This window comes from Dermacentor variabilis, chromosome 8 (assembly GCF_050947875.1).
Source record: "Dermacentor variabilis isolate Ectoservices chromosome 8, ASM5094787v1, whole genome shotgun sequence".
NCBI classification, from domain to species: domain Eukaryota; kingdom Metazoa; phylum Arthropoda; class Arachnida; order Ixodida; family Ixodidae; genus Dermacentor; species Dermacentor variabilis.
In genome coordinates this window covers 172,104,509-172,128,299 of record NC_134575.1, presented here as the reverse complement: position 1 = coordinate 172,128,299, position 23,791 = coordinate 172,104,509, and the positions used below count along the sequence as shown (strand labels likewise).

Sequence of the window (23,791 nt, the reverse complement as noted above, 5' to 3'; positions counted from 1 at the left end):
GGGGTTCGTGGTCCGGACACCTAGGAGTTAAGAAAACTAAGGACCGTCTCTTGCAAGAGTACTATTGGCCAGGGTGTTTTCGGGACGCAGACCATTTCGTGAGGACATGTGACACCTGTCAGCGGGTGGGCAAACCAGGGGACAAATCGAGGGCGCCGTTGAGATTGGTACCTATCATTACGGAGCCTTTTAGACGGCTCGTTATTGATACAGTGGGACCTCTGCCGGTAACAGCCACGGGGTACAGACACATTTTGACTGTGATCTGCCCAGCGACAAAGTTCCCTGAAGCAGTGCCGCTTAAAGAACTCAGCTCAGTTGAGATAGTCAATGCACTACTGTCCATATTTGCGCGAGTTGGTTTTCCTGCGGAAATCCAATCAGATCAGGGCACAGTGTTTACTAGCGCTTTGACGACAACTTTTCTCGAAAGGTGTGGGGTAAAGCTGCTACACAGCTCAGTGTACCACCCACAGTCGAATTCCGTTGAGAAGCTCCACTCCGTCATGAAGCGCGTGTTGAGAGCCTTGTGTTTTGAACATCAAACTGACTGGGAGCTGTGTCTGCCTGGGGTGATGTTTGCATTAAGGACCGCGCCGCATGCGGCTACGGGGTTTTCGCCAGCTGAACTGGTGTACGGTCGCTCGCTTCGGTCTCCGCTTCGCATGCTTCGAGAATCGTGGGAAGGCAGGGGCGACGACCCAGTCGTGGTGGAGTACGTGCTTAAGCTCCTCGAACGCTTAAGAAGGGCACAGGAGTTGTCAGGTGAAGCAATGGCAAAGGCCCAGCAGAGGGCCAAGGTTTATTATGATCGGACAGCCAGGGCCCGTCGTTTCGAGGTGGGCGATGAGGTCATGATATTGCGCACATCGCTAAACAACAAACTAGACGTGCAGTGGGAGGGTCCAGCACGAATTGTTCAGAAACTGTCGGACGTTAACTACGTGGTAAGTCTGCCAGGAAAGCGGAAAGCACAGCAAGTTTACCACTGTAATCTGCTCAAACCTTATAGACAAAGGGAAGCAGTGGTGTGCATGATGGTAAAGGTTCCTGAAGAGCTTCCGGTCGAGCTTCCGGGACTAGGCTCAGTGACGAACAGGGAAGACACCGGTCAAGTCATTAGTGACCTTATCAGTAAAGCACCGCTGTCGCCTGAGCAGAAAACCGAACTACACCAGCTATTACAAGAGTTTCAAGGTCTGTTCTCTGAGAGGCCTGGTAGGACTTCTGTCCTTACTCATGATATAGAACTTACCTCCCCAGAGCCAGTACGATCCAAGGCGTATCGGGTGTCACCCCGCCAGGGCGATATTATGGAGGCTGAGGTAAAGAAAATGCTACAGCTCGGTGTTATTGAGGCAGGTGAGAGTGATTATACCTCCCCTTTGATTTTAGTTGAGGTACCGGGCAAGGAACCTCGTCCTTGCGTCGACTACCGCAGGCTTAATTCCATCACTAAGGATCAAATTTATCCGATCCCTAACATCGAGGAGCGCCTCGAGAAAGTTAGTAGCGCTCAGTTTATTTCCACCCTAGATCTTGTCAGGGGTTATTGGCAGGTTCCACTTACAGAAGAGGCTAGTAGGTATGCGGCGTTCATTTCACCAATGGGAACATTCCGTCCTAAAGTGTTGAGTTTTGGTTTGAAGAACGCGCCATACTGTTTTTCAAGCCTCATGGATAAAGTGTTGCGGGGACAGCAAGAATTCGCTTTACCGTATCTAGACGACGTAGCGATATTCTCCGCATCCTGGTCTGAGCATATGGCACACTTGCGGGCAGTACTAACCCGCCTGCGCGAAGCGGGCTTGACAGTCAAGGCTCCTAAGTGCCAGTTAGCACAGGCCGAGGTTGTCTACCTCGGTCACGTGATTGGTCAGGGTCGTCGCCGCCCCTCTGAAATAAAGGTGGCCGCTGTGCGAGACTTCCCGCAACCGCGCACGAAGACCGATATTCGGTCATTCTTAGGTGTCGCCGGCTACTATCAGAGGTACATCCCCAGGTACTCTGATATCGCGGCTCCCCTGACGGATGCTCTAAGAAAGACAGAGCCCCAAACAGTCGTCTGGGACGAGACAAAGGAAAGAGCTTTTAGCGCCCTAAAGAGCGCCTTAACAAGCCAGCCTGTGCTACGATCGCCAGACTATACAAAAGGGTTCGTAGTTCAGTGCGATGCTAGTGAGCGAGGCATGGGCGTTGTACTGTGCCAACGGGAAAATGGAGAAGTAGAACACCCCGTCCTGTATGCTAGTCGTAAGCTGACCAGTCGTGAGCAGGCGTATAGCGCCACCGAGAAAGAGTGTGCGTGTCTCGTGTGGGCCGTTCAGAAATTGTCATGCTATCTAGCCGGCTCGAGGTTTATCATTGAGACGGATCACTGCCCTCTCCAATGGCTGCAGACCATCTCTCCCAAAAATGGCCGCCTCCTGCGCTGGAGCCTCGCTTTGCAACAATATTCCTTTGAGGTGCGTTACAAAAAGGGGAGTCTCAACGGTAACGCCGATGGCTTAAGTCGAAGCCCCTAACGTAGGAATCAGCCTCAAAATTGTTTGTTACTGATGTTTTTCTTCCTGAGGCAGGATTTTTTTAACATATTGCTTTTGTTTAGTGTTTCAAAGTGATGATATGCTTTCTAGTGCAATTTTCCAATTTGTGGACGCGTTCTGAGTGATGCTAGACTACTGTAAGGAACTAGGCAGTGGTATAAAAAGGGGAAAGAGCCTGGCAGGGCTTAGTGAGGGTTGTGCCGTGCTTGCTGACTGAGCGGTTGAGTTTCAGCGTAGTTCTAACGCTTGCCGGGAACGGGAACAAGAATGTGAACTCTCCCGAAGTCACTTTGCAGTGTCCTGTGCGAACCTGAACGAGAGAACGAGGCCTTCTCTGTGCGCTGCGCTCAAGAAACGTCGAGGGACGCCCGACTTCGGTTATGAGCATCATCGAGCGACATCCCTCCGGACAGCGGATGCAGTCCCCTGTCCATCGGGATCTCCTTCCCCCGGCGGGGCGGTCTGTTACGTTTCGCCTACGACGCGCGGTTTAGCCGGCGCGACTGCAACAAAGCGGCAGACATTTTGGCCCGTTCGGCGTCGCCGCTACGCTCCCCGCCAAGCGCGTCCAGGCATGTTCCGATGCCACGTGTCTTCATGTGCGTGTGTGAGTGTATGTGCCATTGTGCCCGACCGGAGGCGATACGACAGTAGAAGTCACCTTCTCCTCCCAGCCATTGTGCCCGACCGGAGGCGATACGACAGTAGAAGTCACCTTCTCCTCCCAGCCATTGTGCCCGACCGGAGGCGCTACGACAGTAGGAGTTACCTTCTCCTCCCAGCCATTGTGCCCGACCGGAGGCGATACGACAGTAGGAGTTACCTTCTTCTCCCAGTCTTTGTGCCCGACCGGCGGCGCTACGACAGTATGCGTCACCTTATCTCATTGTACAATCACGTGCTCGTCTATTGAGGTGTTCCTTCTTGCCCTCAACTGCGAGAGTATAAAAACAGCTGCCCCCGGACGAAAAAGGAGAGGGCTCCGATTTCTTCTGTTGAGTAAAGTGCTCTCCCGTCTCTCTACTTCGGTCAACCTGACCGCCAACTCTTTGCGATGTTAAAATAAACAAGTTGTTTTGTTGTTACCAGTCGACTCATGCTTTGCCGGGACCTTCGGATGCTTCCAGTTGTACCCCAGGCCGCCAGGCCAACGCTACCCTTGGGGCTTGCGACCCAGGTGCAACTACGGGCGTCAGCGCCGAGTTCCCAACAGGTCGTACCATCGGTGCGACCACAACAACCGTTGCCATCGGTGGGATTCAAACAATACCGAATAGCATTCTACATTCATTGCCTGGGCTTGTTACAAGATTGTGCTAATAAGACTCGACTCCAAAACATACTTCAGAGTTCATTTCCTGTGGTCGTTGCCGGAGATACCGCAATGACCAGGCAGCCACTGAAACACGACGTCGGGTCCTTTCGTGATCATGTGATGGTGCATTTCTCGTATCTCCGACACGAGCTGTTCACATGACCCGCGACGAAGAGATGAGAGAAGACATTGTAGGGCCACCTTTGAATCGCAGAATATTGCCCACCGATTAGCCGGTTGGTTATTAATATAATCAACGGCACCTCGGAGGGCAAAAATCTCCGAATCGGTTGATGTTGTCAAGTGAGAAATCTTGTATTGGATGCGTAGTGATCGTGATGGTATAACCACTGCGCTGGTGGAGCTGGTCTGAGTGGAAGAACCATCCGTATATATGTGCACTCCATCAAAGTAGAAAGTGTGCAAACAATCCAGAGCTGCTTGCTTCAAGGCCAAGGTAGGCAGGTCAGTCTTCTTTCTTATCCCTGGAACCGTAAGACGCACTTGAGGTTGTTTTAAACACTACAAAGCTGAGGTTGAACGTGCTGAGGGTGTGAGGCCCGATGGTAAGGAGGCACGATGGATGCTGACCTTGTTGGAGAAGGACGCCTGTGGTCGTCGTTGTGGCATGAATTAAGAAAGTGCAATAATATGCTATGTGCCTGATCATACGCATTGTGCTATTAATTCCTTCTGAGTTTTTATAATGGCTGGCTACAGTATGCAGTGTTGTGCAATAAAATATGCCACAGCAATTATTGTGTGCCTCGCAGAACAAATTGAATATATCTTTCTCAGTCTAAACATCATAGCAAGCTGAAAACAATAAACTGCAATTTTTCTTTTTGTGGTGACGAAGTGTATAAATTGTGAAAATAACCTGTTTATATATTTCTTATACTATGCAAATGAACTGCTCCCATGCATTCAAATAAGTGCTTCAATAGTACGACTTGGCAAGGGCAACGAAAGACTCCTATTAAAACCCTCTAATTCTCAAGCTTATGTTATCTGACGGTATGTCACTTCATTAATGTAAAGAAAGACAAACTTGATATGTGGAAACCACACACTATAACATGGCCCTTACACTGTGAAAATGTTTTGTAGCAATACACTTAATGTGAAGGCCTCCGGATGCAGTGTTAATGCATCAAAACAACCAAGAATAATAGAGGTGCTCCACGGGCTAGATTTGGCAGAATCAAGAATTGGGGGGAGACAAGATACGAATTATACATTTTAGCTATTCAAGTTTTTTTTTTCTGAGTGCTACAGGTGTTTCAATTCTGTTTTGCTGATTTTCTCAGAACCCACTTTTTCACGTTTCTCTCATGCACCAAGAAGCATAATTATATTGACAAGGATGCTTTATCTGTATCCGGTTACCGTATTTCACCGGCTAAAAAATTTTAAACGTTATCGCTCGGTGCAGGATGCGCTTGAACGTATCGGAAGTTTCGCGAATGTTATCGATGGTTCTGTCTGTTGTCGACGAACCTTGCTAATCTGATTGCATACGCGACACGAATTGTGTTGTAGTTTCTGGAAGGCGCGCGGGCACCAGCGAATAGACTAACTTTCGACGACTGACGTATGCAAACCGACGCGCTTCATCAAGTATAGGAGGTGTTGGCTTGACCCGCAGATGAGATTTTCGACGATTGCCGACATTGCTCGCCGCTATCGTTGCGATTGAGCCGGCGCTATTTATTTACCGTCACTACTACGTGGCAATATTTCCAACACAGATTTTTTCAGTTATACATTGCACGCCTAATTCTTACATAGTTGGCTGTGCAATAGGCTACCAAAAAATGAAATGGTACAACAGTTTTTGATATATGGCATCGTCGTGCATGTGTTTGCAAAGCGATTTTGCAGACAGACGACGCGCGAGCGCTGATGTCGATATTTTGTACACTATTGTTACTTCAAAAATAAAAACAAACTGTTGCGGCAGGCGTGTACTCATTATTCAAACGTGTTTTTTATATCTAAAAGCACATACAGATCACTAACTTTTGTTTCAAGCTTAGTTTACAGCAGGCTGTTTTAGGCCGGACTCTGACGGATGAAGACGGCATAGTCCAGCAACAGTGCGCCGCAGCCGAGGAGCGAGATTCGGTGCGCGTCGGAGCTTCTGTCTAGTGGTTGCGTGCCCTCTTCCTCCCACCAACGCGAAGCGAAGCGTTCTCTTGTCGGCGCGCGCCGAAGCTTTCCGACGCGTGCCAGTGGTTGGGGCATCACGCTCGCTGCTGTGCGCTCGTCTGCAGCTTATGTAGCCGTACACTCTAAGAACAGTTTACACCCTTTGGAGTGCATCTCCTGCCACACAACAATAATCGTCATCTGCCTTGATGCGTTTCCTTTCTTTAACGCTGCGAGCCCGGTACTTTCCAGTAACGAACGGCACGCGCGTTATCAGCATGATATCATTGCCGATCATGCTGATAACGCGCGTGCCGTTTGTTACTGGAAAGTACCGGGCTCGCAGCGTTAAAGAAAGGAAACGCATCATGGCAGATGACGATTATCGTTGTGTGGCAGAAGGGGCACGCCAAAGGGTGTAAACTGTTCTTAGAGTGCGTAGTGTTGACCAGGAATCGCTGGCGCCGAACGCTACGTACGAAGCCAAGCTTTCTGCTAGAAACGCGGCCGCTTGCGTGGGCCGATCCCGGAGGTTGTAAACAGCCTAGCCAGAAATTTACATTATTTTCTGGCTTCCGTTACTGTTTCTCACCCTTCATATTTAAGAGGAAGCTTTAGCTCGGGCCCAACTGCGACGCGGTCTATTCAAATACATGTAAAACGCAAAAAACGTTTTTCTGATATGACCCTTGGGTGGATTTTGATGAAATTTGTTGCATTTGAGAGAGAGAGTTTAATTCTAGTGACTGTTGTAGCAGAATTTTGATGCAGGTGCTGAATTTTGTTAAAAATATTTTCAGAAATTCGAAAGTGTGAAAAAAGAATAGAAGCACGAAGTTTACAGATTTAAAATCATATCTCTGCATAAAAAACACATATCGCGGTTCTGCAAACGGAATCCATTAGATCATTGAAAGCGGACAAATTTGATACGTCATTTTATACCTTACGTGAATTTCTTACGTTGTGTACGAGGGTATTGCAAAAGCTGTATTTCCATATTAAATTTTTGAGATCGATGTGTAACATGTCAATTTTGTCCGCTGTAAATGTACTACTATATGCAATTCACGGAATTGTATTATCAATTTTCCTTGCTGAGTTACAGAGTTGTAAGCTTCATAGTTTCGTGGTTTGAAAATTTTCGATCTTTGCCAATTTTTAATAAAACATTGACGACCCAAATCAAAAATGTGAACCCGACAGTCACTAGATTTTAAGTTTTTCTTTTAAATGCAACAAACTTAGTCAAATTTGCTGCAGTGGTTGCCGAGGAAGACGAATTCTCCTTTTGCATGTATTTAGATAGGAGCACCCGAGCTAAAGCTTCCTCTTAAGTCTGAGAAGATTTAACATAAAAGGAACCCGCTGTCGGTGTGTGCTTCGTGACATTTGTTTGTGGGCTGTTATTCTCAAAATTCCGAGGAATAACTTTGTCAAGAATGGGATACAAGGTGTGAGCAACTTTAATGATAGAGTGGTGCGGCAGTATAACCCGCACATACCGCATGTCGTATAGCATGGCGTGCCATATCATCATCATCATCAGCCTGGTTACGCCCACTGCAGGGCAAAGGCCTCTCCCATACTTCAACAACCCGGTCATGTACTAATTGTGGCCATGCCATGCCTGCAAACTTCTTAATGTAATCCGCCCCCCTAACTTTCTGCCGCCCCCTGCTACGCTTCCCTTCCCTTGGGATCCAGTCCGTAAACCTTAATGACCATCGGTTATCTTCCCTCCTCATTATATGTCCTGCCCATGCCCATTTCTTTTTCTTGATTTCAACTAAGATGTCATTAACTCGCGTTTGTTCCCTCACCCAATCTGTTATTTTCTTATCCTTTAACGTTACACCTATCATTCTTCTTTCCATAGCTCGTTGCGTCGTCCTCAATTTGTGTAGAACCCTTTTCGTAAGCCTCCAGGTTTCTGCCCCGTAGGTGAGTACTGATAAGACACAGCTATTATATACTTTTCTCTTGAGGGATAATAGCAACCTGCTGTTCATGATCTGAGAATGCCTGCCAAACGCACCCCCAGCCCATTCTTATTCTTCTGATTATTTCCGTCTCATGATCCGGATCCGCCGTCACTACCTGCCCTAAGTAGATGTATTCGCTTACGACTTCCAGTACCTCGCTGCCTATTGTAAATTGCTGTTCTCTTCCGAGACTTAAGCATTACTTTAGTTTTCTGCAGATTAATTTTTAGACCCACTCTTCTGCTTTGCCTCTCCAGGTCAGTGAGCATGCATTGCAATTGGTCCCCTGAGTTACTAAGCAAGGAAATATCATCAGCGAATCGCAAGTTACTAAGGTATTCTCCATTAACTTTTATCCCCAATTCTTCCCAATCCAGGTCTCTGAATACCTCCTGTAAACACGCTGTGAATAGCATTGGAGATATCGTATCTCCCTGCCTGGCGCCTTTCTTTATTGGGATTTTGTTGCTTGCTTTATGGAGGACTAAGGTGGCTGTGGAGCCGCTATGGCGTGCCATATACATATACCTAAATATGTACGGCATTTTCCGCTCGCGGACAACTTCACCGGCGCCGGATTTTTCTTGACACGGTGCCTTTTTTTCTTATTAACGCTGTCGCGTTAAAAAAATACAGCAACGAGAAACGCCTGATCGTACCGTGGTGGTGAAGCACCACGGAGACGACGGCCCAGCCTCGCGTCTCATTCCGAGTTCGCGCGGGGACGCCTTGCGTGTGCTTTACGTCACCCGTGCAAGCTATCTTCGTGGCGCTAGATGAGGGTAAACGAGAGAGACGTAGAAGTGAAGCAACTGGGAAAAGCGGCGAATGAAAGAGCTCATCTCTCGCGGCTTAGCTGAATGGAAGGGGCCATTCGAAGGGCGCACCTGTGAGTCGCACGCTCTTCCCGTCCAACTCTCACGGATGACGCCGAATAATAAACAACCGAGCAGGCGCCCAACAGAGGCTGCCCGCACCGCGGCTGCTGGTGCGCCGGCAGCTGCGAACGCCGGGAGACAGTGCTGGCGGCGCGGCCCCGGTTGACTGCCGTTCGGGCCGCGCTCTCGCAGGGATATTGCTGAGCCCGGAAGGGCTTCGGGAAACTCGAAAAACGGGGCCAAATAAGAACGTAAATTTCGAGACGTCGCGAATATGGAACGTCGCTCAGTGAACACGAAATCCTACCGAAATGTGCTACCGAGTGTCCATGTGCTCGTCATTGTATTTATACACTCTTTAAACTGTTGCACCCTTTGGGGTGCATATCCGCGACACAGCTACACTCTTGGGCAAAGTTACAACCTTTCGGGTGTAGCTCTGCCACAACAATAATCGTCATCTGCCCTGCTTGCGTTTCCTTTCTTGAAAACTCGGCGCTCTGTACTTTCCTATCGGGAATGCTGCGTAACACTGATAACGCGCATGCCGTTCGTGACTGTAAAGTACCGGGTTCGCAGCGTTAAAGAAAGAAAGCGCAGGCAAGACAGATGACGATTATTGTGGGACAAGATAAGCCCCAAAGGGTGTAAATTTTTCTAAGAGTGTAGAGTGTATGATGATGTTGGATATAGTACAGCGTACTTTGGCTGTGAAATGTGTAGTTTCTTCTGTGCACCTTAAAAACAATTATTGTTAGGTCGCCCATTACATACGAAGTGCGGCGTGTGCCATTGGCCATGTTTCAAGTTATATCTTTCGTATTCGTGGCTGCGTTATGCAATACCCACACTCTTAAGCAAAGTAAACCCTTTTGCCACACAACGAGAATCATCATCTGTCTTGTCCGCATTTCCTTTCTTTAACGCGGCGAGCCCGGTACTTCCCAGTAATGAACGGCATGCCTGTTATCAGCATGGCATTCCCGACAGGAAAGTCGCGGGCGCGGCGTTTTCAAGAAAGGAAACGCAAGCAAGGCAGATGATTATAGTTGTGTGGCAGTAATACACACCAAAGGGTGTACTTTTGCCAGGAGTGCAGGCTCTAGGAGCCATGCCAGGCACGTTCCCTTGCCTTTAGGCCCAGCGCCATGTCAATGGTGGCATGTAATTTACTGTCAGAATCAAAATGAATATTCGAATCAAATATGCAAAATAAATCTAATACCATCCGCCTTTACGAGCGCACCATAATGCACCGAGAAAGACAGCAAAAAACAAACTAGCGTGAACGTGTGTATTCCTTGAGGTAATAGTTTTGCGGAAACGCTACCGTCACCGCGAAAAAAGTGATGAGTGCATTACACTGTTGCAATAACCTGAACAAGTCGAAGGTTTCGCACGAGATTTTTCATTTAAGTTATTTGTAAAATAAATTCTGCGCTGTTACGCGCTACGACCACGATATGCTTATGACGCACGATGTAGTGGAAGACTCCCGCATAGCTTTGACCACCCAGCTGCTGTTCCTTACGGCACAGCCACTGCAGGTTACACCGGCGTTTTCGCAATCCGCTCCCACCAGAATGCTGCTGCCAAAGCCGGGCTCCAACCAACGCTCGCCTCGCAAGAACATTTCCGCGTTTTGCACGTGTTCAAACAGGGAAATAGGAGTCGGCGCCGCGTTAAGGCTTCTTAAGCTGTTGGCAAAACATTTTTACTGGAATATTAGCACACCGTACAAGGGTCGGTCGAGTTAACTTTGAATGGGAGAGCAAAGCGACGCACCAAACCAGCTGATAAACTATATTCAATCAAACTCTTATATTCGTTAACTTCGCGGTAAGATGTAGAGTACTGCGCGAGCAAGTAAAAGTCAGGAGGAGGAGGAGGAAATAACCTTATTGGGTCCTGAGGAACCCTTCTTGGTTTAGTGGTCGGCAGGGGTCGCGGGCCGCACCCACGTTGGGACGGGAAGCCCGTGAGCCTCCGCCCTTTCGTGAGCCCTCTGGACGGCCCGGAGCTGGGTCTGGTGGTCGTCGCTTCGCTGGGCGTCCACCCAGTCTTTAGTGAACATGGTGCCGCTTAACGCGGAGCATTGCCAGAGCATGTGCGCTAGCGAGCAGTACGATTCGGCACAATCCGGACATTGCGGCTCTACTTCTGGTGAATAACGGCTCAGTCTGCCTCTCGAGGGGAACAACCCTGTCTGAAGCATTCTGAATATCGATGACTGTGGTCTAGTGAGTTTAGCGTGGGGGAGCGGGAAGGTTCTCCTCGACAGCTGATAGTGCGTTGTTATTTCGTTGAAGGTGAGCAGCGGGTCTCGGCGCTCCCCTCCCTCCCCTCCACTTCGCTCGCCACGATCGCCGCGGCGCGCGAGTCCTCGCGCGCGTCCGTGCGCCAGCTCGTTGGCGTTGGGAAATTCGGGGTGCACGTCGGCCCCCATGTGGGCTGGAAACCATTTGACGATGTGATGACCCGCGGCTCCCTCGCTGCCGAGGGCGACCGCCGCTTCCCGCGATATCGAGCCCGAGGCGAATGCTCTGGCCGCCGATCGCGAATCGGTGTAGATGTAAGGACGTTCGGGGTCCCTCATTGCCATGGCTATTGCCACCTGTTCGGCCACTTCGGACGTTACCCCCTTAACCGATGCTGCGTTAATTATCGCACCATCCCAGCGTATCGAGACGGCCGCGTACCGGTCGCTGCGCCCGTACTGGGCCGCATCTACAAATGCCGCCAGCCCCGGGCAGTTTGGCGGTCGATTTCAGCAGTGCTCGGGCCCTCTCCTTTCGGCGCCCCTCGTTGAATTGCGGGTGGACGTTTCTCGGAAGCGATTCTACCTTGAAAGTGCCCCTGAACGCCGCGCTGAGCGCAACCTTGCGCGCGTTGCACTCTGCCTCTGCATTTATCCCTGCTTCTTCTAGGATGCGTCTGCCGGCCCTGGTGGTCGACAGCCGCACGAACTGTGCCTTGGTCTGCGCTTCGATGATTTCTGATAGTCAATTGTGGACCCCTAACCGATCGAGCCGCTCCGTGCTTGTAGTGATCGGAAAACCTAGCACCCTTTTGATGCTCTTGCGCATCAGTGTCTCTATCTTGGCCGCGTCTCTCTTAGTCCATTTTAGCGCTGAGGCTACGTAATTGACGTGACTCATGAGGAAGGCCTGGTAAAGTCTGATGAGATTGCTCTCGCTTAGCCATCCCCTGCGGTTCGTCACCCTGAGTATCAGCCGGAGCATGTTCTCCGTTTTGGACGTGAGTTTCATGACAGTTTGCGTGTTACCGCCTTTAGCCTCAATTAGCAGCCCCACGATTCTTATAGTGTCCACTCTGGAAATCGGCTGACCGGCACTCGTGTGTAATTTGATCGGTATTTGATCAATCGGCGTCAAATTCCTCATGCCTTGTTTCGAGGGCCTGTACAGCAACAGTTCCGATTTGCTGGGTGACAGACGGAGTCCCGTTTCCTTCAGGTACTCTTTCGTTGTGTCCAGCGCCTCTTGAAGAGCCCGCTCGACTTCTGCGTTGGACCCTCCCGGGCACCACACCGTAATGTCGTCTGCGTACAGGGCGTGATTGACGTTGGTCACTCTCGTCAGGCGGTGCGAGAGCCCTTTCATGGTCAGATTGAATAATAGTGGGGAGAGCACCGCCCCTTGTGGGGTGCCCCTCGCGCCCAGCGTGTACCAATCGGACGTGGCCTGTCCTATTTTGATCGTGGCTTTCCTGTCTCTGAGGAAGGAGCCTATGTAAGAGTGGAATTTCCGGCCGAGCCCCACCACCCAGATCGTTTCCATTAGAAATCTGTTTCACCGGGTCGAACGCTTTCGTTAGGTCCAGGGCCAGTATGCCCCTGGTGTCTCTTGTTACGCCGTCGATTATGTGCTTTTTGAGTTGTAACATTACGTCCTGTGTGGAGAGGCTTGGTCTGAAGCCCATCATGTTATGTGGGAAGAGGCCCTCTCTCTCTATGTACCGCGATACTCGGTTATGTATGGCATGTTCGGCCGTCTTTCCTACGCACGAGGTTAGCGATATTGGCCGCATGTTCTCCGCCGCAAGTGGTTTACCGGGTTTCGGTATTAGTATGACCGAGACCGAAACGGCACTCGTCCCGTTTCCCACGCTCTGTTGATTTCTTCGGTGAGCTTCTCGACCGACTTTCCATCTAGGTTTCTCAACAGTTTGTTCGAGACCCCGTCCGGGCCCGTAGCGGAGCGTCTGTTGAGGCCCTGTAAGGCATCCCAAATTTCCGATTCCCTGAAGGGCGCGTCGAGTTTTTCGACCTCTGCCCCGGCGTATTGTGGATAGATGCCGTCGCCTGACGGACCCAGTGGGAGATACGTCTCCGCCAGCTCCTTTAGGAACTCGCTTTCCGTTTTGCCCTGCTCCTTTTTCTTTTGTAAAATCCTATCGATTGTCAATCTCTGGTTGCCTTTGGACTGCCTGTCGTCTAACAGTTGCTTTAGGAGGTTCCATTTGCGCCCGGTTCGCATTTGTCCGTCTACCGATGCGCACACCTCGTTCCACCGTTGCTTGGAAAGCTCGGTCGAGTGCGCTTCGATTTCCCGGTTTAGTGCCGCTACTTTCTTTCGCAGTCTGCGATTCAGTCTTTGCGTTTTCCACCTGGCCGTGATGTAATTCTTTGCATCTAATAGGTATGCCAATCTCGCGTCCATCCTTTCCACGTTCAGTTCAGTTTGGACAACCCTCGTCGCGGTGCTAACATCCTCTTTGAGCCTTCTAAAAAGACTAGATCCGCGTATTCGCTTGTGTCTTCCTTCTTTATTTTGCGGAAGGCGTCCCAGTCGGTGACCTTAAATTCTCTCGGTGGTGCCGCCCTGATGGGGATCGTGACCGCCAATATGTAGTGGTCGCTGCCGAGGTTTTCGTGCAGGTTGCGCCACTCGGCCCCTCGCACTTTCTTGACGAAGGTCAGGTCGGGCATCGTGTCCCGCGCCACCGACCTGCCTAGTCGAGTCGGATAGCGGGGGTCCGTCACCAGCTCTAGCGAGCACGTAGTGACTGCCTCCAATAGCCGCTCTCCCTTAGGCATTGTCCTTGCGTAACCCCAGGCTCTGTGGGGCGCGTTAAAATCACCTGCCACTATTAGCGGGGCCCCCATGGCCATTGAGGCCGCCTTCGTTATTATTAGCACACATCGTTCTGCCACCTGTATAGCGTGCAGCGTATTGGGCTTACGCCACACATGACGTAGTTCGGCACTTTCATGCCGTTGAAGAGCACTACCACCGTCGAGGTGTTTTTGATCCGCTTCGCTTCCAAGGCCTTGGGATTTCTTTGATTCACGATCATGGCCTGAAGCTGGGCCTCGTTGATTTCGGGGTCCACTCCTCTGATTACCCCCTTGCACGTGTTGTCCGGCGCCGCAATGTATGTGGCCACATTGTATGCGCCTTCTCTTAGGTGAAGCTTGTGAACTCCGGCGTATGCGTTCGCGTTCTTCTCGGTTGGCGTGGACACGACGAGAATGTTCTGGGTTGCGTTCGGACAAACAATGTCTTCCTCGGTCTCGTTCGGCGGGAGTGAGGCCGCCATTGCTAGCGCTTGCGCCAGGCGACTTTGACTCACTTTTTTTACGTCGAGGCCGTCTCTCGGCCTCACTATGATGCGAATGTGGTCCCTCGGTAGCCGGGGGAGCCTCGATGTGGCGACGAGGCGCTTGACCGCGCTCTGCGAGCCGGCCGTGCGGCGGCCGCCCTTCGTCTCTGCTCGTCCCTCGTTGCCTCGGTCAGGAACGGTCGGTCCCGGTTTGGCCTTCTTGTTTCTGCCCATGGCCGTCGTCCAGCCTGGGCGATTCGCTTCTTCTTGGGACATGTCTTCTCCCTCCACGACGGTCTCCATAGCGGGCATGCTGCCGCGCACACGTACGAGCGAGGCCTGGGCCTGCTCGCTCCTCGCCCCCGACGATAGGCCTAGTCGGGTAGGGCTAGCTGAGCCGCGGCGCGGTCCGAGCTAAATGTCTCGAAAATTGAAAAGAGTTCACTGACGGGAAGAAAAATCGGACATCGGCGTGTTCCTTAGAAGAAACTGCGTCGAAGTGCACATTTCGTTGCTAGGAACCACAGAAATCAGTCCGAAAACGTGTACAGAAGCGGGAGCTGAAAATTCCACATACGCACTGGTCGGCTTCTTGTATTTTGTGGATTTCATGCAGAAACTTCAGCCCCAGTGGGTCAGTGCGATGTCACTAATTTCAAAGTAACGACTACAGTTTATTTTTGGGTGGCGATATTAACATTAACATGTTGCACGATAGCCCACTTCGCAGAGACACATTGCAGGTACTTGAATCAAATGCTTGCATTATTATACAATTACTGCTCTTACTCGTATTCAAGATAACTGCGAAAGTTTACTCGATGTTTTCATTACGAATTTTGACACACAAAACATTGAATCAGGCGTCATCACTGCTCACGTCAGTGACCACTTGCCTATCTTTCTACTTATTAATTCACCTGTGTTGCCCTCGCGTCTTGACGAAGATCAACACTTCACATTTCAGGATATTAACCCATTCACCCTTGAGAAATTTCACAACAAAATATTGCACATAAACTGGCAAGACGTGCATAACGAGAAAGACTGACAAAGCGTACTAGTTGTTTTTATCCTTTTTTCAGAGCGCTTACAGAAAGTCATTTAAACGCAAAACAAAAAAGCCAAAAAGCAAGGAAACCTTAGATTAGTGACAGTACATTGAAGCTGATCAAACAAAAAGATGCTCTTTCCAAGCAATTCCTAGGCATAAGGGACGCAACAGATTTAGCAGAGTTCAAAAAATTCTGGAATAAAGTTAATGGTACTCTAAGGGCAGCAAAAGCGCAATATTTCGAGAAATTATTTAATGAAGAAACGATAATGCGAACCGATATGACCTGGAAAAAACTAAACAGTTTACTTCGTGAAAACAATCAGCCAGAGAATGCAGCAGAGTTAGAAATAAACAATCAGCCGACATCAGGCACGGCTGACGTTTTTGACAATCATTTTGTATCGCTGGTGCATAGCTCCTACGATCCTCGTTGCACAGAATACACAAAATCAAAAGTCGTCGAAAGTGCATTCATAAGCCCCACTAACACTCATGAAATCTACAGCACTACGGGGAATTTTACCATCGACTCCACAGCCGTGGGTGCTCACTGGTGACTTTAACGCCCACCATTACCTATGGGGAAGCTCCAAAGTTAACTCTAGAGGCAGAACGTTGGTGTCCTTTGCCTCTGAACGCGAATTTTGCTTGTCAAATGATGGAAGCCCTACTTATCTGCGTGGATCAGCGTATAGCAGCTGCTTGGACCTAACCTTCGTTTCACGTTTGCTTTCGAGAAGAGTGCACTGGTTTTAGGATTTAGAAACACGGGGTAGTGGCTACATCCCAACCTATCTGAAGATCGAAGGTTTGACTAGCTCCAAGTCCTCCAGAACCGTCCAGTGCACCGATTGGCCTAAATATAAAATAATAATGGAAGACTGTTGTCGTGACGGCACCTCTCATAACCTACAGGGCGCGATAAAGGATGCCATACAAACAACCACGCATTTGCTTTCGAGGAGTTCTTCCCGCACTGATTTCGACATCGAACGAGCAAAACTTCGAGCAATTCGCCGTCGTGCGGAGCGAAGATATAGACGCACGAAGTCCAATCATGATTTGAGATTGGCTAGACGAACATAAAAGAAAATACAGCGTCACATGAACAAGCTGGCTTCACGACAATGGGCATCCTTTTGCGAGTCCCTGGATCCGCGAAAACCTCTGTCGCTTATATGGAGGACTGTTCGTGGCCTTCGCACAACCTTTGGTCAGCGTCACCCGTTTAAATCTCTGGCACTTTATCTACAATGTAGAGATACTGATGTCACTGAATCTTTCTACAGAAAGACTGCTGGTGAGGCCAATTCCGAAGAAACGGGTACAGGAACGCTCGACCACCCACTGTTCTCACGCAATCCCCGCATGGAATGCCCTTTTTCTACGGAAGACCTAGAAGCTGCGCTGGCTTTGTGCAGGCGTTCTTCAGCGCCAGGACCTGACGGCATTACATACCGTGCCCTGTGTAACCTAGGAGATCAAGCTCGGAAGGCACTCTTGCTCCTCTACAACGACTCCTGGCAGACGGGTACGGTTCCGCAAGAGTGGAAGTCAACTCGCCTCATTCCACTTCTCAAAGCTGGCAAGTTGCCTTTGGACATTTCCTCATACCGTCCGATCGCACTTGCCAGCTGTGTCGGAAAAACAATGGAAAGAATAATCTCAACACGTCTGGAATGGTACTTAGAGTACTATGAAATCTATCCACATGCTATGGCCGGATTCAGACGGGGCCTTTCGTGAACAGACAGCGTTGTTGACTTGATAACATTTGTGCAACACCAAAAGGCCTGTAAGCGACTATCTGCTGCTCTGTTTCTAGACGTTAAAGGAGCTTATGATAATGTGACCCATGAAGCCATCCTTAGCACGTTATAAGCCGTTGGACTGGGTGGTAAGATGTATATGTGGGTTCGCAACTACATACAGAGGAAACCATTCTACGTGCACACAGAAAATGGCCGATGTCCGGGCATTACGGTAGCCGAGGAGTCCCTCAAGGGGGAGTGCTTAGCCCGACTCTTTTCAATCTCACCCTCAGTGGATTAGTTTACAACCTGCCAAGCACCGTACGACTTTCCATCTATGCGGACGACATCTGCATTTGGGCATCAGGTGTGACACGACTTCAGCTTCGTGCTCGGCTTCAGAAGGCAGCCACAATGACATCTTGCTACCTTCGTGAACATGGACTTGAAATTTCATGCGGAAAGTGCGCAATGGTGGCATTCACGAGGAAGCAAATGTCTGGCTACGGCGTATCTATTAACGGACAACTTATACCATACAGCAGAAGTCACATTCTTGGGAGTCGTAATTGACAGAGACCTGCCTTGGACTCCGCACGTCAATTACGTGAAAAAGCGGCTGACTGCTATCTGTCGCCTGTTCAGGTTCTTTGCAGGAAAAAGTTGGGGAGTATCTATACACGCTATGTTACAGCTGTACATGGCGTTGTTCGTTGGATTCCTGCGATACAGCCTGCCTGCAATATCCAACACCTGCAAGACTAACCTGCGTACGATTCAAAGTATTCAAGCCCAAGCCCTTAAGCTATGTCTTGGCTTACCACGCAGTGCATCAACGGCTGAAACCATTTCCCTTGCGCAGGATTACCCAATCACGACGCACATTAACCGTTGAGACAATGCGTATGCATCTCAGGCATTATGCTAGGACTCCTTCCCACCACTTGGCGAGCCTCACTGCTACAAGGCCCTGGTCGACATTTAGCGGTATTCTCAGTGCACATCATGCGTCGTTTACTTCAGGGTACGCACCTGCGGCCAAGCCAGCGTTTCCTCCGTGGTGTTTGAGCCGTCCACAAGTATATATCATGATTCCGGGACTACAGAAGAAGACAGATCTACCGGCACCTGCTCTAAAACAGCTGAGCTTACTTCTTCTGCATTAAAAGTACAGCAACCACGTGCACATCTATACCGATGGATCGACTACACGTCGTGCAGTTATTCTGGTGCCATGGTTATACCAACGCGAGGAATTACACTGCGGTTCAAGACATCGCATGTGACGACCTCAACGGCGGCAGAACTAACGGCCCTGCGTCGAGCACTGGAATTCATTGATTCTGAAACACCTAGAAAATGGGCTGTGTTCTGCGATTCAAAACCGGCATTACAGTGCACGCAGTCAGTTCTCCGACACGGATGTCATGACCAATTGACATACGAAGTCGTGAAACTTTACCATGATGTCCAACAAAAAGGTCACGAGGTCGTTTTTCAATGGGTACCTGGTCACTGTGGCATCACTGGCAATGATTCTGCCGATAACGCTGCTCGCACAGCACATCAAGAAGAGAACAGCGTTCCAATTCCGCTTTCGAGGACTGACGCTGCAAGGCAGCTTAGACACCTGGCACGCAGTCTCACAGTGACCGAGTGGAACTCGCCAAACTTACGACTTACGTGACTGCATCGACTAAACTCCTCCCTGCAACTCCGACCTCCACTCGGACTTCCTCGACGTGAAGCTGCGCTTCACAAAGTGGCCTTCACAAAGGCATACTCTACATTAATTGGAATGACTGACCGCGCAGCATGCGAGGTCTGTGGCACCGAAGAAAACATTGACCGCCTGCTGTGCCACTGTCCAAGATATGCCCCAGAGAGACAAGAACTTGTCAAAGCTTTCCAAAAACTGGACAATCGGCCACTTTCTGTGCAAGTGCTGCTGGAACACCGCCCCCATCGTTTTGTGTTTCTTAAGGACGACGGGTTTGTGCGACCATCTGTGACTTTTAATGCAATTCCTGTAGACCACACGCGTCAGTGAACTCGCCGCAATTTCCTTCTTTCCTTCTCTCCTCTCTCTCCCTGTGATCTTTGTTTACCCCTTTCCCATTCCCGCGGTGTAGGGTAGCCAACCGGACGTTATTCTGGTTAACCTCCCTGCTTTCTACTTTTATCTTCCCTCCCCTCCCTACAGTACGTTTCTTAGCCTCCCAAATAGCAAAAGTTGCGACATCGATGATTTGCGAATTCGCCCAGCTAAGCACGTTCTAGACCTAATCTGTCCTGCCTTAGAGCACGTGTACAATCTTTCGTTGGCGAATGGTATATTTCCTCGGCGCATGCAAATAGCGAAGGCAACAGCGCTTTTCAAATCTGGCGACAGAAACGAGCTCTCAAATTGTAGGCCAATATCGATCCTGCCTATTTTTTCTAAATGTCTCGAGAAATTGATTAATACAAGAGTTACCTCTTTTTGCAAAAAGTACAATATGATGACAGATTACCAGTACGGGTTTAGAGAAGGTCGTTCAACAGAAATAGCTTTAATGATGCAAAAAACACAATTTTGCGAGGCTTTGCGACACATTTAGTTACTCTCGGCGTCTATGTTTCGAAGGCTTTTGACACCATTAATCACAACACTCTACTAAAAAACTTGACATTTATGGCTTTAGGGGAACATTCCGGAACTTAATTAGAAGTTACTTGCAGTACAGGTATCAGAGCGTTGTCGTAGGTAACAACTGTTCAAAAAATTTACCTATATTCGCTGGAATTCCTCAAGGAAGCATACTAGGACTACTATTGTTTAACCTGTACATAAATGACATAACTAATATCAATACCGGCGCGCAATTTGCTATCTATGCCGACGACACTAGTTTATGTATACATAAACTTCTAAGGACATGAAAGAATTGATATGTGTTGCTAATGATACACTAGTCCAAATACATAAGTTTATAAGCTTATTCAACTCATTAACTATTAATACTACCAAATCAAAAGGCGTGCTTTTTCAGCCAAAAAAACAAGAAGCATAGCAATGACGGACATCTAATAATAGGTACTCCTTTCATACACATAGTACCATCGGTTAAAAGCTTAGGTGTCATATTCCAAGAGAATATGCTATGGAACGGCCATGTTAACATATTACTAATAAACTTGCAGGAGTTGTTGCAATACTAATAAGATTACGCTTCCTTTTACCACTAAGAGTAAAGCTCCTACTTTATAATTCTCTTTTTTTATCTCATGTTAACTATTGTTACCTCGTATGGGGCAACACGACTAGCAATAACATCAACATTTTATATTTATTGCAAAAAAAGCCATCCGTGCAATTTCAAACTCTTCATTTGATGGCCATACAGATCCTCTTATTTGTAAATCAGATATAGCACCGATAAAATCGGTCTACAATAGAATTGTGCTAAAACGCTTTTTAGCAGAAAGAAAAGGTAGAACTAATTTTGTCGACCACCTACCTGTCAAGGCTAACATTAAATAGAAGCAGTTTCAGTACACGTCACAAAGAAGCTTGGCATATTCCGCATTCAAGAACTAACTACGGGAATCAAATGCTGCGCCATGCACTGCCATCTCTACTTAACTATCTTGATTAATCGGGATACTTATTTCAATTAGGTGCCTAAACTTGCCACTCATATTGGCATTCACGTGGATGCTTAGTGCTTTTCGTTCCGTTTTGTTCTGATGAACACGCATTCTAAGCTGTAACTGCACAGTGGCTTATTTAGTTTTGTATTTCTGTGAATGTTACCCGTAAATGAAACGTGATTCATGTTGTCTGCATTTTGTTGTTTTCCTGTTCCTGTTTTTCGTAACTTGTATGACAATTACAATTTCTACATTCATGTCAATTTTTCGCCGCTGTGCGAAAGTAGCTTTGGATAAATGGTCCCATTTATCGACACATTGTTTATATTTATATTGTTTTTCCCAATACTTGTGCTCATTGTAAGTATGCACGCATTGCTACGTGTTGCCAAACAAACCAATAAGGGACACAGACGCAGTCAAGGCGATTTTATGGCTTTTTGTCTGCACCCGTGTCCATGTGTACGTGGTATAGATACGAAAATAAAGTTCAAGTATTTTCGTTTCCTTTTACATTGTGAACGCTGTGGCTCAGAAAATATTCTCGATAGTTGGGAAGTTCAGCCTTTGGCTCCCTCAGAATGCGGTGTTGTCTATAGTCAGCGAAAAACACGTGACAATGCCCTAGCAGATGCTGACGAAATTAATTGCGTCATCTCGATCACGCAGGGAACGCTAAGGGACCACCTGCAATGACACACTGGACGGTGAAAGACGCCTAGTTTGAGCTAGCGTAGGCACAGAGCAGGCTCCGTCCGAAATAATTTGCTTCAAATGTGCGTGGAAGCGTCGCGAAAACCTCCTAATCAGTGCAGCTGCTGAAATAAGTAATCGAATAAATGAAATACAACAGCGCCTTGTACCGGTTGCCGAAAATAACTCGCGGCTTCTCGAAGTGGCCAGACGGGGCGCCGCCCGCGGTAGCGGCGTGCCGACAAATCCGGGGCTGGGGCTCCGGTCACCGCCGCCGACCGCCCGCTTCTTCAGAGGGTGGCAACGAGAAAACCATGGAATTACCAGCCCGTACGGCTTTAACAAAATTGGCTCAGCACTACACATCTATAACCAATTTACCTTAAGTGAAGTTTCGTCGCCGTTCCGTGTGGCGTGGTACAGTCTGTTCTGGTTCATCAACTTTCTTCTCACCGTAAAAGTTTTTTTTTTTTTTTTACACTGTTGTACGGAGAGCGTAATTTACTGACGGCGGGTGAATGATGGGCTCTGCCAACGTATCCTATATTCTCACCACCTCGGCACTGTTTTGGACGCGACGTCCCGAAAGTAGGGCTTTCAATGCAGGGAACATTCGTACCGAATAACAGCACGCAGTTTCACTGGCGACCACGTTGTCAGCACGCGTCTGTCTGCCACCGTGATTTGTACTCGAATAACCTCGGGCACGCCGGTCTGCTGCTGTGCTCTCTCTTCTTCGGCGCTCTGCGCATGCGTCAGTTCTGCTCCGCTGACGCTCCTTCACCAGAACGGCAAGTTAAGCCAGTTGGTTGGGATTCACGGTGTGGGTTGTAACAGCTCACACAAGGCAGGGACAACAAACGACGACACCAGCGCTGTGTCGTCGTTTGTTGTCCCTGTCTTGTGTGCGCTGTTACAACCCATACCGTGACGCTCCTTCCGTCGTTGAACCGGCAACGGCGTGGATTGTCAATGCGATTGTTTTACCTGGTGCACCATCCTCTCTTCGAAAAAAAATTACGGCACTTACTTTCGGAACGTCCTTCGTACTTATAGACAACGGAAGCCAAAGTTTGCGCATGCTTATTCGCACCCGACATTTCAGAATATTAGTGAGCGCCGTAACGATGATTATGTCGCTTGATTACAAGCTGTGTTGTGAAAGCGACACAACGCTGAACTATGTGTTTACCGCAGAGAGCAAACCTTTTTAGTGCAGCTTCTCGCGTCTGTTTGCTGTCGAGTTAGGAACCGAGATAAACCAGTCTATAACCAAGGCCTTTGTAACGTTGTAAAAAATTGTAATCTCTAAACTCCTGACGCCTCCTCAAAAAAAGAAAAAGAAGAAAAACGACGTTTTATATTTAGTATCCAATACTGGAAAGTAAAAATAGTCGGCAGTAGACTGGATCCTATAAGGAACGTATCGTCTTGTTTTAGCACACCGTCTTGAAGGCGACGAAAGTTTTTCAACTGGACGCATGGGTCGGCGTCAGCTACGCGTGTGTCAGCATAGGACTCGCGAATAAGATAGCCTTACATAACGGAAGAACACGAACACGCGGGATAAATCTGAATTGTCAACAAAATACAATCATTAACCGGAACGTGCTATGCTCAAGCTACGCTGATGTCCACGGCGTGCCACATTAAGCCAAGTTTGTTAAAACTTTGATATCGTGTACAAACGCATTGCACTAAACGCGCTGTGCCCGCTTGGCAGCAACGTCGGCAGCTATGACAATGAACAATGGCGCGCGAGGGAAATAAAAAAGTAACGACGAGGAACAATACATTCGCGAGAAGGACGGGGAAAAAAAACAAGGACTCGGAAATGGTCCGCACGCTCGTCGTCCATTGTGCCGTGTGCAAAAGTGCGCGCCTGTTCGCTTGAGCTTCTCCATCTGCGCCGGTCGCGTATGGATTGCACACGTGATCTTTACCTGGCTTGGGTGGCTGGTAGAACTGCTGCTGCTGCTGCGGCTGACCGGTAGGCGGCGTCTTAGAGGCGTCGTTTGCCAGACACAACGTGGCGGCCGCAGCCGCCAGCAGCAACGTAACCAGTGTCGTATGCATCTTCCTGCGAAAAAAAAAAGAAATACACGACAACGTCAGCGGGTTGCATTGTCTCAACTCCGCGCAGAAGAGAGGAATGCTGTTATTACGGTAAAGCCGCGGACCGCGAAAGCTGCATGTCGCTGGCAGCATATGCTCAGT

General features: G+C 48.9%; 1 protein-coding gene across 4 annotated transcripts in view; it reads right to left on the bottom strand.

Annotated features, from left to right (window-relative positions):
- The window catches only part of LOC142590727 (calumenin-A-like), a 50,918-nt gene that overhangs the window by 20,369 nt on the left and 6,758 nt on the right, over positions 1 to 23,791 (bottom strand). For all 4 annotated transcript variants that reach the window (XM_075703157.1, XM_075703158.1, XM_075703156.1 and 1 more), the window contains exon 2: positions 23,518 to 23,654. In XM_075703157.1, coding sequence (XP_075559272.1) covers positions 23,518 to 23,650 — 133 coding nt within the window. In that variant the 5' untranslated portion in view covers positions 23,651 to 23,654. The remainder of the gene's footprint in view (positions 1 to 23,517; positions 23,655 to 23,791) is intronic.